General features: G+C 48.0%; 1 protein-coding gene across 2 annotated transcripts in view; it reads left to right on the forward strand.

Annotated features, from left to right (window-relative positions):
• The window catches only part of MRNIP (MRN complex interacting protein), a 229,717-nt gene that overhangs the window by 137,877 nt on the left and 74,381 nt on the right, over positions 1–17,459 (forward strand). For both annotated transcript variants that reach the window (XM_086931337.1, XM_086931338.1), the window contains one exon: positions 15,670–15,775. In XM_086931337.1, the coding sequence (XP_086787463.1) occupies positions 15,670–15,775 (106 nt within the window). The remainder of the gene's footprint in view (positions 1–15,669; positions 15,776–17,459) is intronic.

Here is a 17,459-nt window from a genome sequence, read left to right on the forward strand (position 1 = left end):
TTTGCGATCCGTAAAAATAAATTAATGTAACATCGTTACAAATTTGCGACTGTTTAAAAGTTGTCAGTAGGTGAGCCCACACTGTGAGAAGCATGGCTCCCCCTCTTTTTAAAATTCATTAATTCATTTGTAAAGAGAAATGTATGCATAAGCATGTATTTATATTAACAACCAACACTTTCTGCCTCAAACTACCAACTCAATACTTGTAGTAGTTATAATAATTGAGCATGCATACTTTTGAAAGGGGCTGCATATAAAATGGTCACTAATTTAAGGCCAGCGACATTGGCATAAAAGGGTCATCAAGGGAAACGGACCCGCTTAACACTGGCTGGGTAGTAAAATACTGAAATAAACTGTGTTCAATGGGACCCTCGGGCTTCTTGACAAGTGCACGCGCTGCACCATCGAAAGCCACACGCACTGGGGCACAGAACCTCCCGGCTACTCTGCATTCCTTGGATGGAAATAATTAAAGTACTTAAATGAGCATGGGGTTGTTTCAAGAATAAAGGTATCAAAGGGGAGACAAAAAAACAGTGTTCACAGCACTGCAGCAAGTGCCTGCCTCCTTCTGGCTTGACATTCACACACATGTAAAGTTAAAGGCATTTATTTATGATGCTTTGAAGCATGTGAGTGACATGGTGCATGTGGTTTGTCATCTGCAGAGGCCAACTGGCAACACTCGTATTTTTGGGAAATAATAAATGTTGTGCGCAGTCATACAGAAATGCAGGAAAAAAAAGCCTTTGAACTTAAGCCAATTTTAATTATAACTCACGCACATGGTTCCAACATATCAATGTGCAAGTCAGGCAAGAAATGGTTGAAAGTGACAATATTTTTAACCCAGAGGTGGAAGTTAGTAATTACATTTTTAAACTGCTTTTGCATTATGTTGACTTTACTCCTGCTATTACTGTTCTTCGCTAATCACTCTTGCGCCACGTAAAGCGAGAAATGCAGGACTAGTGCACGACCACACTAGCTGAATAAGGCCTACTACAGTATTAGGTCTTCCTTTAACAAACCATCTTAAAAGAGTTCTTCTTAGAACCAACACTGCAACCCAGAATGTAGCTGTTCTAATGCAGTCGGCGGTGCTTCAAATTAAGGCCCATATTTTTGATCATTTTTCCCCACAGCAATGATTGGGTTCAACGAGCACTCTGCTGCCAGGCTGAGGCCTGTGTAGGTAACTTACAGCCAGGCCTGGCACTGGCAGCCAGTAGCAGGAGGTGTCGAGGTCCGTTCTGGCGGCGCGTGATCGGCATAGGTGCGCAGTGCGCACTCGGATTATTCACCGCAATGAATCGCCCTGGCTGAACGTCACCACTGCAACCTCCAGAATGTAGCTGTCAGTTCTAATGCAGTCGGCGGTGCTTACAATAAAGGCCCGTGCCTCAGCCTGGCAGTAGAGCGCTCGTTGTTGAACCCAATCATTGCTGTGGGGAAAAATTATAATTCTTTTTATTTTTTATTATTTTTCCCCACAGCAATGATTGGGTTCAACGAGCGCTGTGCTACCAGGCTGAGGCCTGTGTAGGTAACTGCATAAATAGGTGCGCTGCACAGTGCGCACTCTGATTATTCACCACAATGAATCTCCCTAGGCCCTACCCTAAGCTACCAGGAAAATAATGTATAAACTTAATTAAGGAAGGGCCCACACGCCGCCCCCACCCAGCCTAGTGGCGGACTCCCACTCTGTGACTCTCAGTGACTGACTTAATCTACAGAAAAAAGAGAGAGTTTTCCCTACTTAACCCAGAAAGGACCGGGAAATATCGTAACAAGAAAAGGAACTTCCTTTCTGTGTATTACAACTTAAAACATCAGTATAATTTGTAAACAATGACACCTTCTTGAATCAATTGTATCCCCAACTAATCATATATTGCACATAAATCAAATAATAACATAAAATGTATTCAAACAATTTTATTTAAAAAAGTTTCATCAGTGGACTCAATGTAAACATTTTCTTACACATAAAAAATTCATACACATATATTCATAAGTCACAAAAAATGATTCTTAGCACATAAATATACAATCATCTGTTAAAAAACAATTTTGTCGACGCGTTTCGGTGCTTCGATGTTTAGGACACCTTCCTCAGGACTATATTAAAAACATCTTCTTTCTAAAAAAAAGTGCATAACAATTATTAGTATACATGGTGTGGGGATATAAGTTTTACTTCAAAACTCATACGATGTCAAGAACAAAATTATCTTACATTTATAGCAACTTTTATTTTGCGGTACCAGTATTGATTCCGGAGTTCAGGTGACAATAGATAATCGCCTGCAATTTTGCTTTATCGTCAATGGATCTGTATATAGAATGACATTGTATTTAGAATCTTCACAGACCATAGTTGGAGCAAGAATCTAGACAACAGAACAAGAAACTTTTGTTGCTTACTTTGTATATTCTACAAGGCCCTGCAAGTCAATAGATGGACTCCACAGGGATTTGTGTTTCTTTGTTCCGTTTGGACAATCCCAATCCTTTATTCCTAAGGGATTTGTATGATGATCTTGCCCCTTCTTTTTAATTTGAGGTACTTTATAACATCTGAATCAACAGAAAAAAGTTTCAATGAAGGTACTGTGTATATGTTGCATACATATATACATCTGACCTTTCAATTTTTTGCCTTAAAATTACATGTGGCACGGGTACTTTTATTTCTTAATTAGAGTGGGGACACATCTATTTCCTCCCATTTTTATTTTTACAAATTGTTATATTCAGATACATTCTTTATCTGCACTGAATTGTGCGTTTTTAAATAAAGCACACGCTGGTTCATTACCCCCGTGTTGAGGAGCCATACTGTTTTATACACGAACCCAATTGAAGTATAATACTGTAGTTGCAACAGGGATAAAAGTAAGCAGGATCTCAGTATTACAATTAGCTCACTAGTTCCCCATTTAAATTTGTGAGCGTGTTTAGAAACACCTCTTTCGAGCAAACTACGTTTCATTTAACGAGCCCGCTATCGTAGTTTAAACACAAGCTATTCTTGCCTCAAATACCTCACAAACTGTTTTATGCACGAACCCCATTGAGGTATATTACTGCGTTTGCACCAGGAATAGAAGTAAGCTGGGTCTCAGTATTACTATTAGCTCACTAGTTCCCCATTTAAATTTGTCCTAAACATCATCTGGTTTGGCCACAAACTAGAGTTTCAACACCTCCCACCTTCCCGAGCCCCTCGCGCCACCGAATCAAAACATCTATTCCTTCTGCGTCTCGAGGTTTATCAACTGCTCATCACAGGAGCGATAAAACCAGCGCCTCTATCTCAACGATTTTGTACAAAGGACAGGAGTGAAAAACCCTTCAACGCCATCCCAACGCCTGGACCGCGTTTCACTCGCTTCACAGGCAGCGTTTCACTTGCCATTCTATTGAGGACAGATTCATTTACCTCGATCGATCTCCCACCCTGAGACCTCCACTCTACACCACCGAGGCTCCGAGCAGTACAGACGCTTACAGAAACCCTGGGACCACGCTCCATTGCTCGTGTACAGATTCACACGACCTCTCCTTCCTTGTGATCAAATCCCTACATCAATCGGACCATTATGGCTCCGGATAACCTTGACGTCATTCTGTGTTCCTAAGCACTTGAACTACATTCCGGGCACGATCATTTACATACCGCCTGAACCCCAGCTTTGCGTCCAATCTGTTTTTCCAACGCACTGTTTACAGCCCCTCTGTCCTGATGATGATCCTTACTTACATGGATCGAAACGCCGTCGACTCTCCAGCAAGACGTTAGGCGCCCCGTACCTAGTGGTTTTTGAAAAAATTGTGTAAACTAAAACAAAATTGAATTGTTTGATAAACCACTTTGTTTTTAATCACTGTACATATTTTTCACTATACCTTGCGCCGTTCACGCTGTTCTCACTGTCACTTGTGTCGCCGTAGTGTCACTCACTTTTTGCACTTGTGCACCTTGTACACTTTTGGGCTGTCACTTGTTATTTATTAATTACAGTGCTGATATCAACTGTAACCACAATTTCCCCCCAAAAATTGCGGTTTAAATGCTGATAAAATGATGCCTCAGGCACATATGAAAATCACTGACTTTCCTTGTTCTTTGATGGATAATACTGTATAGATATCCTGTCTACTTGTCCTAAAATAATACCAGTTGGGATATTGTTTTCTGTATATATCTATCCCAGCGAGGCAAAGGGTTCTATTCCAGGTTTTACTTCGTTCACAAGACAGAAGAAAAATGGCGCCTAATCTTAGACCTGAGGGAGCTCAACACCTATCTCCTAAAAATCTAGTTTTGGATGGTATCCCTTCAGGACATCTTGCGTCTTCTGAATACAGGCGATTACATGGTAACTCTGGATCTCGAGGACATATACTTCCATGTTCCTATCCACCCAGCCCACAGGAGATTACTACGCTTCACAGGAGCCCAGCTGGACATGCAATGGCCCCAAGCGGTAGGCTCGTTCGACGACAAGATAATCATTACTACTCTGATGAGAGAGGCGGTCAGCTGGTGGGCGATCAAAGACAATATCTTAAAAGCTCACTTTCACAGTTGCTCCAGCTCCTTTAATACTGACCACGTACCCCTCTCTAGAAGGCTGGGGATCGGTCTTGGAAGACCTCCAAGTAAGCGATCACTGGAAACCCGATCAACGCACTCTCCACATCAATCTTCTGGAGCTCAAGGCGATTCGTCTGGCTTTACAGGCTTTCTTTCCGAGGATTCAGAATTCCACCGTTTTGGTCTGTACAGACAACACAATGGCCGTGCACTATGTGACAAACCAGGTGGAACGAGGTCTCAACTTCTTTCCAAGGAGTCCCGAGAGATTTGGGAATGGGCAATTCTTCACCACGTCACTCTTTCGGCGGAACACCTTCCAGGTACCCTCAAAACGACAGCAGATAGGTTGAGTCGTCTGAAGTCTGTCACGAGTGGGAACTGGACCAGGGCACTCCACAGTATTTTCAATCGTTGGGGCACTCCGTCCATAGACATGTTTGCTACCCCAGAAAACAGGAAATGCCGCAAGCAGGGATCACCATCGAGGGTCGTTGGGGAATGCTCTTTCGATGGCCTGGTCAGGCGCATTTGTTTACGCCTTTCCTCCAATTCACCTGATTCCTAGATTACTCAGGAAACTCAAGACGGAACCCTGCACGATGATTCTAATAGCACCGGCTTTACTCCGCCAGTTCTGGTTCACGGAGCTTCTCCTACTCTCTCAAGATCAGCCGGTTCACCTGCGACTCATTCCTTCTCTATTGACGATGTCCCAGGGCCAAGTGGTACATCCGGATCCGAGCTCACTGCAGTTGACAGCGTGGCTCTTGAACACCGAGAGTTTCAGAATTTAAATATCCCTCAGGAATGTAAAGAGGTTTTAGCCCGTGCACCAAGTTCAAAATGGAAACGTTTCTGTTTGTGGTGCCACTGGGAAAATATTAATCCTTTCTCTTCGGCTCCTCATCAAATATTACCTTACATTCTGTTTCTGGCCAAGTCAGGTCTTAGCCATTCTTCTATCAAGGTACACGTGGCGGCTATATCAAGATTCAGACGGACAGCCTCTGGCCCTTCCCTCTGGTCTGCAAGAATTGCCAAACAATTTCTGAAAGGACTCTTTAAGGTTTTCCCTCCAGTTCGACCTCCGCCTCCCATGTGGCATCTCAATTTGGTTCTTGCTCAACTCGTGAGACCTCCGTTTGAGCCTATTCATAGAGCGGATCTTAAGTACCTGTCATGGAAGGTGGCTCTCCTTCTCCTGTTAACGTCAGCCAGGAGAGTTGGAGAACTTCAAGCTCTCATGATTAAGGAACCCTTTTTACAGTTCAAAGAGACACTCTGATTCTAAGAACAAATCCGAAATGTATTCTAAAGGTTCCTTCGGATTTCCATTTGAATGAGCTGGTCATTCTGAAATCTTTTTTCCCACGACCTACGACTCCAGCAGAAAGGTCTCTTCATTCCTTGGAAGTCCAAAGGTGTCTCAAATTCTATCTTCAACGTACCAAGGATTTCAGGAAATCTACCCAACTCTTTGTCGCTTTTAGTGCTCCTCGAAAAGGATTTCCACTTTCAAAGCAAGGGATTTCACGTTGGATTGCCAGCGGAATTCATTACTGTCACCAAGCGGCGGGGAAGCCGCTAGAAGGACATGTCCGGGCTCACTCAACAAGATCAGTTTCATCGTCTGCTGCTCTTTACGCTGGAGTTCCTATCAAGGACATTTGTGGTTTAAAAAAAAAAAATATATATATTTTTCAAAAACCTTTGAGGAATAAAGACATGGCAGACACAATACACCATGCAGTGCTATCGCACACAGCAGCAAGATACTTTACAAGTCAGTCATTTAGTTGCAATCAGGTTACATTTACAGCAAAGTAGTAAATCAGGAATGTTTGAATCACAGTTCCACAGTACCAGGGTCTCATCCTCCGAGGGGGAAGCACACATAAAAGAGCAATATCAGTGGGGATTCAGAAGCAGCAGGGGCGCTGATGGGAAAGAGGGGGGGCAGACACTAACCAACGCCGGCGGCCGCCGCGGATCCAGGGCCGGCGGGGAGCACGGGAGAGGCAGCACCGCTGGGAGTGGGCGAGGAGATAGGTGATCAAGGGGACCCAGATGTCAACGGGGTGGGATCTGGCAGGCATTAAGTCCCAGAACTCTGATAGGAGAGTCTGGCACCGGGAGGCATCCTCCAACCAACTCTCAACCTTAGGAGCAGGCCGCCGACCCCAACTCATTGCCACCCTACGTCTGGCGAGGACCAGTAGCATCGAGATTAGGTGGCGAGAAGCATCGGGGCAAAACTTAACGAAGCCTAGAAGGCACAGGGGAGGATCAGGGTGCACAGCAGCGCCGGTGATGTCAGAAATGGTGGAGCACACCGCAAGCCAGAACTCAGAAACCTTAGGGCAAAGCCACGCCAAATGGACAAAGTCCGAGGCAGGAGCAGCGCAGCGCAAACAATTATCCCCAGGGGTAAGCCTGAGTCGGTGGAGCTGCATTGGGGTGCGGTACAGCCTGTGCAAGTACTTGAAGGGGATCAGGCGAAGCCAGTAATTTGGTGACAGCTTTTTGGTTTGGTTACAGCAGTAAAGCCAGTCGGCCTCCGAAATATCAATACCTAGGTCTACGCCCCATGCCTCTCGCGCCCGATCTGAGGAGATGGAGGCTGACGGCAGGGAAAAAGCGTACTGTTTGGTGACTAACTTGTGCGGAGAGGAGGAGGTGTATATGAAGTCCAGAACTGGAAGAGTGGACGGGGGGGGGGTTGAGTAAAAGTGGGGTGCAGTTTCCGGCAAGTGCCGCGCGACTGATAGAATAGCAGTGTGTTCTGCAACCCCGGGGAGTCAGGGAGAGAGTAAAAGGAGATCTCTGGGTAGAGATCCGCCACGGTCCTGAGTCCCAGTCGCGCCGAATGTCTGGACATGCTGGACGACTGAAGCGAGGGGAAGTTTGGATGGTTTACAATTGGCATGACGTTGGCATAAAGAAGAGGGAGTCCAGAGAGCCGGCGCAGGCAAGACCAAGCCCAACGCAGCGTCTCTACCGTGTCAACCTCCGTCCGGGACTCGCCGTGGGCGCGATCAGAGCAGTGGACAGGGGCCAGGAAGAAGCCACATCGGTCTCAACTGCGAGGTGGGGTGAATCCAAAAATGCAGAAAGATGGCCTGGGCACATAAGGTGTAGATTCGAAAGTCAGGCGCGCCCAACTCACTGGCATACAAAGGGAGAGTGAGGATATCGTAGGCTACCCTGGGTTGTTTACCTGCCCAAACAAGCGAGATGAATAGAGAGCGCATTTTGCAAAAGAAATGAGAAGTAAGGGGGATAGGTATGTTCAAGAAGAGATAAAGGAATTTAGGAAGGACCACCCTTTTGGCAATGGCGATCCGGCCTGCCAAAGACAGCGGTAGTCATCTCCAAGAAGAGATCCTGGGTTCAAGCTAATCTACCGCCCACCCGAAGTTCGCCCTCCACAATTCATTCAAATCCCTACTCAACCAGATGCCCAAGTAGCGCGTGGGGCCAGATGCCGACTCGAACGGAAAGTCAGGTGGGAAGGGGACAGTGGCGTCTGTCAGGGAAAATAGAACTTACTCCAATTCACCTGGATGCCCGAGCGCCTACCAAAGCGTATGATTTCCTGGACCAAGGGGCTACGGTTTTCCCGGGGATGGCGGACATACAGGGTGACATCGTCCACATACATTGAGACAGGGAGGGGGCTGGATGAGAAACCAATGCCTCTGTGCATATGGTGCCACCGCAGCCTGGCGGCCAGGGGCTCCATCACGATGGCGAAAAGCATGGGCGATAATGGACATCCCTGACGGGTGCCACGGGCAATGCTGATGGGGTCGGAGACCTGACCATTAAGGCGGAGACGTGCCGACAGATTAGTATAAAGGAGTCTGATCTTGCGCAAAAAGATGTTGCTGAAACCCATAAGCGGTAGGATATAAAATAGGAAGGGCCATTCCAACGTGTCGAACGCCTTAGTGGTTTCGAATAGGGCAGCTACTGCCGGCAGGTTAGTATTCATTTGATGTAAAACAGAAAAGATGGTACGAAGATTGTGAGGTTGCCCTACCAGGTATGAAGCCAGATTGAGCAGGGAATGCGATGGTAGGCATTAATAGAAGAAGACGGGAGGCGATCAATTTTCACAAAGATTTTGTTACCTATGTTTATAAGGGAAAGGGGTGGTAGGAGTCGCGATGGTCGGCAGGCTTGTCTGGTTTAAGAAGCAGGGTTATCAAAGCCTCATGCAGGGATGGCGGGAAGAGACCGGTGTCAAAAGACTCGTTATACATGGCCGCCAGAGCGGCTCCAGGATGTCGGCGAACGATTTGTTGAACGAGGCAGGCAGGCCATCCAGGCCTGGGGCCTTGTCACTAGGTAGGCTATTGATGGCTGCCAATATTTCTTCCCTGGAAAGTGGCACATCAAAAAATTTATGATGGTAAACCTCGAGCCAGACCAGAGCAATGGACTCAAAATATTGATCAAACTCCTCCCGTGGCAAAGGAGTGCCGGCAGAATAAAGTTGTGAATAGAAATCGAGAAAACAGGATTTAATATCTTCCGGGGAGGTGGTCCTATCCAGACCGCCATCTCTGAGAGCCGTAATATAGGAGACTGCACGCGGTGGATGTAGGAGATTAGCAAGGGTATGCCCGGGCAGTCCCCTTTCCCAAAGCGGCGCGCCAGTTCCTCTCTGCCAAGGAAGGACCGTTCACATCCGGCTTCATCCGAGAATTCGGTATGCTTTTGGCGTAGGAGTGCAAGCGTCTCCGATCCTTGATTTCCCCCTCCAGATTAGCCAGGGTGGAGCGAATAGAGCGAAGGACGCCCGCCTGTCTGGAGATACATTTGTCACGGATGACAGCCTTGAAACCCTCCCATAGAGTGCAGGCATAGTCGACGGAGCCAGCGTTTAGATCAAAATAATTAGTGATCGCAGTATGAATGTCTGCACCGAACACAGAGTCCCGGAGGGCATTGGGAGGAAGACTCCAAGTGAAAGCACGTCGCTGGGAATGAGGAGGCCTAAGACGAATCTGAACCGGCGCGTGATCAGAGAAGGTGTGACCCATATGCTCTGCGTCAGCGAGCCAGGACAAGACATCTGGCGAGGTCAGCCAGAGATCGATTTGCGACCAGCAGCCCTTCGCACCAGTCACGCAGGTACCCTCCGGGCACCAGGTCAGAGGTGGCGCCGGGCGTCATAAAGTGCGTCGTCAGTTAGGATAGACGTGAGAGCTGCAGCTGCACACGGATGGGATGTGTAAGAGCCAGACCGGTCCAAGGTCGCTGAAATAGTGACATGAAAATCACCAACCCAAACCGCTGCCACTGAGCCACAGGAGGAGATGAGATGCCAAACATGATTGAAGATGTCCGGGTCATCAGAGTTGGGGCCATAAACTGCGGCAATTGTGACAGGCTGGGCCAGTAATAAACCGTGGAGGATCACGTACCTACCCTCCGGATCGAGAAGTACCCAGGAGGTCTGCCAAGGAAAGCCACGGCGCAGCAAGATTGAGACAATACCCTTGCATATGACGAGTATGTTGAAGAGTGGGATTTCCCCCAGTAGCGAGATTGGAGTCTGGAGACGGTACCAGGCAACAGGTGCGTCTCCTGTAAGAGACATATATCCATCTTGTGGCGCTGTAGGTGTGAATGTATCAGACGGACCTTGTGGTAATCATTCAGGCCATGGACATTACAAGTCCATCAGACAATTTCAGCCACAAGGGGGCGGGGCATGGTGCAGCACATTACGACGCAGACAGCTCAGACCAACACAACGCAACGCACAAATGGAGCAGGGGAGTCAACTGGTTGCAAGATGAAGCTCGACTAAGGAGCAGCGCAAGTGAATAGAGACAGGACCCGGTGTGTTTCCACCAACAAAGCAGTGTGGGAAAAGCGCGCAAGCGTCTAATTGGCAGGTGCGGCTTAAAGGGAGAAGCGCTCCGACAGGCGGCGAGATCGCCCCACATTCCAGACCACAGGAAGGCGCAACCTATAGAGAGAGGAAGGTACCAGTAGAGCAGCGTATGGAACAGTAAGACAGGACTAGTAAGTGCAGTCAAGGCGAGTCGGAGAACAATATGCTGTGTAGAAGTCCATGCAATGCAGAATACGGACTGAAATAGGCTTGCAACAGTGCTGTGCAGGGAACACAATGCAGTGTCAAGAACCAAACAAGAAGGAACCCACAATCCCGACCACCCACAACCCCAGGACATCCCCCCCAACCCAAACAGAAAGAAACCCTTCCACCGCACACCCACTCCAACCCCCCAATCAGGCTGAGAAGACCACCCACTCCACCCCAGGGACCCACAACTGGGAGGGGACAACACAGTGTTAATAATGGGAATCCTCCCAGTGGGGGCATGGCAGGACTCGGCGGACACCCCTGCAAGGAAGCAGGGTGGCCAAGCTTGGGTTAGGTAGCGGCATCAAAGACATTATCAGGTCAATCAAAAAGTCACTGTCCGCACAGTCAATCATTGTCACTTAGGCGGTCAGCACTATCAAGTGGGGACTTAGGAGGGGAGGAATAAGCTTCTTTTCCCACTCTCTTAGCGAAGGCCAGGGCCTCCCTCGGGTCAGGAAAGATAAGTGTCTTGGAACCTTGCCTGACCCTCAACTTCGCCGGGTAGGCGAGGGAATATGAGACATTGTGCTTTTGGAGGATGCCCTTGGCCAGCAAAAACTCTCTCCTGGCAGCTTGAACGGTCAGGGTGTAATCCGGGTAGAAGGAGAGGGTGTTTCCCTGGTGCGTGATGGTGCCCTTATCGCGTGCCGCCCGGAGGATAGCATCGCGATCTTGGAAATTCAGGATCTTCGCCACTATTGGGCGGGGTGGCAGACCCGGACACGGGCCAAGGTAGCGGTGGGCACATTCCATGACGAAGAATCGGGATAATACATCCCCGAAGAGTTCCTTGATTAGTTGCGCTACAAAGTCTTGCGTTTTGGAGATGTTGGTGGACTCAGGAAGGCCCGTGATGCGAAGGTTTCTCCGGCGGGAGCGAGCCTACAAATCCTCATTTTTCTCCCAAATTACAGCCAGGATCTTGTCCATCTGGAGCAACTTTTGCCTGTCTTGGGTGGCCGCATCTTCGGCATCTGACACCCTGGATTCAACGTGGAGCAGTCTGTTATCGTGGGAGTCAACACGAGCCTTCACTGAGTCAAAGCGGGCCGATAGTTCATCAAGCTGGGACGCAATTCTGGTGACAGTCGACTTAACCTCCAGCATAATCGCCTTTAGGTCGTCCACTCGGCTCGGGGGGGGATCCATCGTTTCAGCAGAGTCGGCTCCGTCTGAGCTCGTGTCGTCCTGACGTGAGGATCTCCTAAGTTCGAAGGCGATCTTGGGCTGCTTAGGTCAGATTTCCCGATAGGGATAGGCACTCCAGGTGGGCACCGAACCACACAGGGTGGGAGAGGAGCCGGAGATGGGGGGAGGAGGCGGTGGTTCACAAGCACTCAGCGGGCAAGAGCACAGGGTCCAGCGGGGAACACAATCCGGGAACCAGAAGAAAGACGGATCCAGCAGGCCTGGGGACGCGTCTCAGACAGCACAGCGCAGAATGTAGCCGGCGATCAGAGATAGAGTATGGGAGCCTGCAATACAGTCCTTTGCCCTGCCACCGCCAGCAGGTAATGTGCAGGGAGGGACAGGAGCACAAATCGGTGTGGGACGTCCCAGAGGCAAACGCTGATGCTCATCGAGACCAGCCAGGCGCGTTCCTGGGCAGCCGCAGTGACATCAGGAGTGGCCCGTGAGCATTGCAGGTCGGGGAACAATATGATTCCTCCATGCCGCGTACCCAGCAGCAGTCCACAAAGCTGAAGGCCGAAAGTCCCTGGTAGGCCTTGGCTCGTAGCGGAAGCAGGAGACTGTAGGGTGGCCGGGCCGCAAGGATGGGCGGCCCTCCCAGCGCACCACAGCAGGGGTGGAGCGGGAAACAGCATCCTGCGCGTACTAAAGGGGGAGAGCAAGAGGGGTCCCCGCTCCCTCAGCCCGGCCCAGCCGCCGCAGCGCTCACGCAAGACAGGGGATTAGAGTTAGGTCGAAACAAGTCTGCGGCGCCACCTGACCGCACAACAGACGGCCCCCAACCCCGCCAGCGATTTCTTCCCCCCCCCCCCCCCCCCCCCCCCCCCCCCCCCCCCCAGCGGTAGCGCGACTCACCGCCTTCTGCAGCTTCAGGACTCAGGCGAATCCACCGCCTCAGCAGGGCTCCGCAAGCACGCACAGCTCCGCAGACAACGGGAGTGGCCTCCGGACGCAGGAGCCCAGCGCCAGCCACGAGGTATGGATCTCTGCTGGGGAGGCTCGCCGGAGTTGGGCAGGTAGGTGCACAGTGCTCCCCAGAGTCAGGAAAACACGGTTTAGTGCGGGTGAGATAGATGCCTGCAGGATGGTGGCGGCTAAAAGAGCCCACTTAGAGTGTGGCCATCTTGCAGCCGGCCAAGCCACGCCCCCCTATCAAGGACATTTGTTGGGCAGCTACATGGAGCAGTGCCCATACTTTCACAAAGCACTACTGCTTGGGCTCTTCCACACGGAGTGAGGCGGCAGTGGGACAAGCAGTCCTGAGGAACCTCTTACAGTAAGTGGTGAGTTTTCCCTTCTATCCCTCTTTCCTATTATTGCACATTTTGTATCTGGTAATGTTTACTGACTAATGTTTCAATGTCTGTTTATTTCTTGTAAAAATATGGAGACAATGTTATTCCAGTCTTTATTTCACAAAATGTGCTTTGTTGCTAACTGCTATCTACTCTGATACCAGCTATGGGAATCTATGAAAGTTCCAATACTGGAGTAAGAAAACAAGTTACTTACCTGTAACTTTAGTTCTCCAGTATTGGTAACTTTCATAGATTCCCATGCGCCCACCCTCCTTCCTTGGGAAAGCTCAGCTTCCAGCATATTTGGTTACTGTTACACAACGGCTACGAAAATCTGAGGCTCTCCCAGGAAGGTTCTATGGGGTGAGGCTAATCTGACTGGTTGTTACATTATTTTGGTCTCTTTTGCAAAAAGAGGTGGATATGCTACAAAATGGGATGAGGCCTATGCCTTTCTTTCTCTTTTGTACCTACTGCTATGTTATTTTTGTATTTACCGAGGCTCCCATTCCGACGACGGGTAAGTAACTTGTTTTCCTCACAATCGGGTACCCATGCTGTCCTGCAAGGCCTGAACTAAAACAAGAGTCTGCATCTGGCAGTCCCCCAACATTTCCTCCTGGCAAGCATTTTTCCCAATTGTGAGCTCTGCAAGTAATTGTTCTAGCTAGGGAGAGGGAACAGGAAGTTCTCTCCCTGCCCCCTGCTTCGGCAGATTAGGGAACTATTTTATTGGTTTAACTATTTATAGTTGCTTCACATTAAACAATAGTTAAATAAATGTTATATTTGAATGCGCATAGATGGTCACATACAATACTATTAGATTGTGAAGATGAATACACTGTGGGAGAGGGAGCATTGTGACGCAAATTCATTGAGTGCACTAAAAGGAGAAGACTACGAATACACTGGAATGGAGAGACTTTGAAAATTAGACAGGGATAGCGACATACAGTGGTTTGATATACAGTGACAACCCTATAGAGACTACGAACGATTCTCATATTGGCACGCTGACTGGAACACATACACCAAAGAAAGATCCACTGATCACACTTGCACTCTTTTTTGTTGGAGAATCAGAAGACCAGACTCCCCTGTAGAGTCTCCGATGTGGCGAAACCTATTACCTGCAGATGTCCCACTACAATATACAATCAGAATCCAGACAGTGCCAAGAGGCAAAGTATTTGGTGCTCCCTGTGCCACTCAATCCGCGTAAAACCTGTAACTCTTGCTCCATTGAAACTAACCAACTCTTTATTTGTGGGAGCTTGGGGAAGGATATTGGTTTAGATTTAATGTCCTGGATAATCATCAGAGAAAAAATATATAGGAGGCCCCCTGTTATAAAAGGTCTGGGACCAGGGAAAATATGTAAAATAAACTTGTGTCCCTAAAGCAAACAGGCCTACAACCTGTGTAGTACAGCCAATATGGAACAAGAGGTCACAGGTTCTATAATAGCAACCTGCCTGTCACAACAACACAACAAGGGAGATGAATTATGCTAGTGTTAACAATCTTGATAATATGCAAACAAAAATGCTTCGTACAATAGGACAAGAACTAAATTCAGAAGTTTGTTGTAAAACAGAGTATCCACATGATTTATTTTAGTTCATACAGTATTACAACAAACCTCTGAACTTAGTTCTTGTCCTATTGTGTATGAAGCATTTTTTGTTTGCAAATTATCAAGATTGTTAACACTAGCATAAATCATCTCCCTTGTTGTGTTGTTGTGACAGGCAGGTTGCTATTATAGAACCTGTGACCTCTTGTTCCATATTGGCTGTACTACACAGGTTGTAGGCCTGTTTGCTTTAGGGACAGTAGTTTATTCTGGATAATGAACACACGTGTTTCGTTAATGGGGCACAGATGCAGATTCAGACAAAGATGGTGTTTCATAGTAATTGTGAACCGTTGTTTGAAATGGTTCATTAGGCATCCAGAAAATAAAGTTAAAAGATCTGTAGCTTGCTGAGCAATTTCCATAAATCAAATTTTGGTTCATTTTAATACAGCTGGTAAAACGAGCACAACTGTTTATTGAATTTTCATATACTTTTGTGACAGGTGGTGCATTTTCCCTTCAAGTTTAACAGGTGAGGTGTGCAGACAAAGACAGTAGTACAATGAAGCAAGGGCAAAATGTGAAACTTGTCAATTTGAGCATGTTGGAAATCTGATATTGCGGAGATGCCTTCCTGCTTATGATAAGCGGTAACTGTTTTTTTTCCCCAGCATGATTTATGGATTAATCATTTTTTTTGTTCACAAAGCGTTGTTGGTGCTCAGCCCTTGCGATCAACAGTGGTAATTTGAAATGTTACCTGACGTGTTTGAGAGGTTATCGCTGTGTTCCTGCGTAGATTATGATGAGAAGCCCAGCCATGAGAATATGGGTTAAGTCGTCGCATCCTTTCTTTCAGGACAGACAGCCAGTCGAATTGTAGCAGAGGTGACCAACAGTGCCATGGCCAGGGCAGCAGTCGGGCAGTCAGTCAAGCAGTGGGCACCATTGAGGGATCATTGGAGGTGAGTGTATGATTTTTCTCTCTATTCTGTCCTCTGCAATCACTGTACTTGAGTAATCGCATCTACCAGTTGCATAAAAACTGTTTGCAATCGATAAACCACCTAAAAGCTGGCTTCAAATACAGTGCGTGAATTAGTGATTCTCCAGGATTAGGGGTGTCTTTCATAGATTCACATGCCTGAATCATTCCCTGTCGTCGGAGTGGGAGTCCCACAGTACATAAAAAAGCAATAATATGCCATAAATATATAAATGTGAATTGTAAATTGATACTTGTATAGCGCACTACTCACCCGCAAGGGTCTCAAGGCGCTTGTACGAATACCGCTGTGGAACCCATCCTGGCTTTCCCTGTGAGGCGCCACTCCTGGGCACCCCCAAGGTGGAGGCCAGGCATCCTTAGCGATGTGGCGGCCGTTGTGGAGATTAAGCAAGCTATTGCCCAGAGTTGCAGAGTGGGACTCCATGATTGGAATAGGCACCGAGGCGAGAATTATCCGGTCCGTGGAATTTTGAGCCCAAGACCCGCTGAGGCGGGGACTTGAACCCTGGTCCCGGGCTAGACCTCTGCATCAGGGTCTGCCGCTCTAACCACTGAGCCGCACTTCTCTATATAGTAAATACCAATAAAAACAAACCAGGAAGTAAAGTAGCCAAAGCTACAGTAGAAAAAACTTCCACACCTATGACTATCCTATTCATTTTGTATAGTCCAAACTACAGCCAATCAGGCGCCAGCACACACCAGAAGGTTCTCCCTAGAGGCTCAGGCCCTCAGATTTTCTACCGCACGTCGTGTGAAGGGAGTCTTCCTGAGCTCTGCTCAGTTTTCTTCTCTAACTTCCTTTTGGATCTATTCTTAAAGGATGTCTTCAAAGAAATCTCTGTTTAGAGCCTGTGAATCTTGTGGTAAGCTACGGCTTTTTAAAGAGGACCCCCACAAAAAATGTATTTATTGCCTGTATCCAGATCACCCAGTCAAGGACTGTAAGATCTGCAGAACTTTTCCTCAGAAGTCTCTCAGAGACCGAGAGGGTCGGTTGCTTTTGTGGCTACAAAAGCTTAAGGATTCTGATAATCCTGTGTCTGAGGTTGGCAGTATTGCCTCTGGTTCCACTTCAGCGTCTAGAAAGAGGCTTGCGTCTGAGGTATTGCCATCGCCTGGATCTAAGGTTGCTAAAAAACATCAACCTTCTAAGGGATCTGACAAGCCTTCCACTTCTAAGACTGCCCCCACAGGCAAGGACATGGAGGGTTCTTCTGCACCGCAAAAACGGTCCACCAAAAGATTGCCTCAGACAGTTGACAAAGTTTCACCTCAGGCAACTTCCTTCTCGTCGACGACGCCATCTTCTGTCTTATCGTCGACGAAGACCTCCGTCGACGCTACATCTATGACGACCGTGACTTTCTCATCTCCCAAACCCCAGATGATCATGTCGACGACTGCTACTTCACCAACTATGGTCTATGTATCTGTTAGACCTCTCTCGTCGACGACGGCCGTCGTCGACGCCTCGTCGTCGACTCCTCTGAAGGCTCTACCGTCGATGAAGAAGATACCGTCGGCGGGCTCGTCGGCGAGCTCCACTCCGTCGAGGAAGTTACCACCGTCGACGAAGGCATCAACGAAGATTGTACCGTCGACGACGATCCTTCCATCGACGAAGCCCGTTCCGCCGA

This window comes from Lissotriton vulgaris, chromosome 7, assembly GCF_964263255.1.
Source record: "Lissotriton vulgaris chromosome 7, aLisVul1.2, whole genome shotgun sequence".
NCBI lineage: Eukaryota > Metazoa > Chordata > Amphibia > Caudata > Salamandridae > Lissotriton > Lissotriton vulgaris.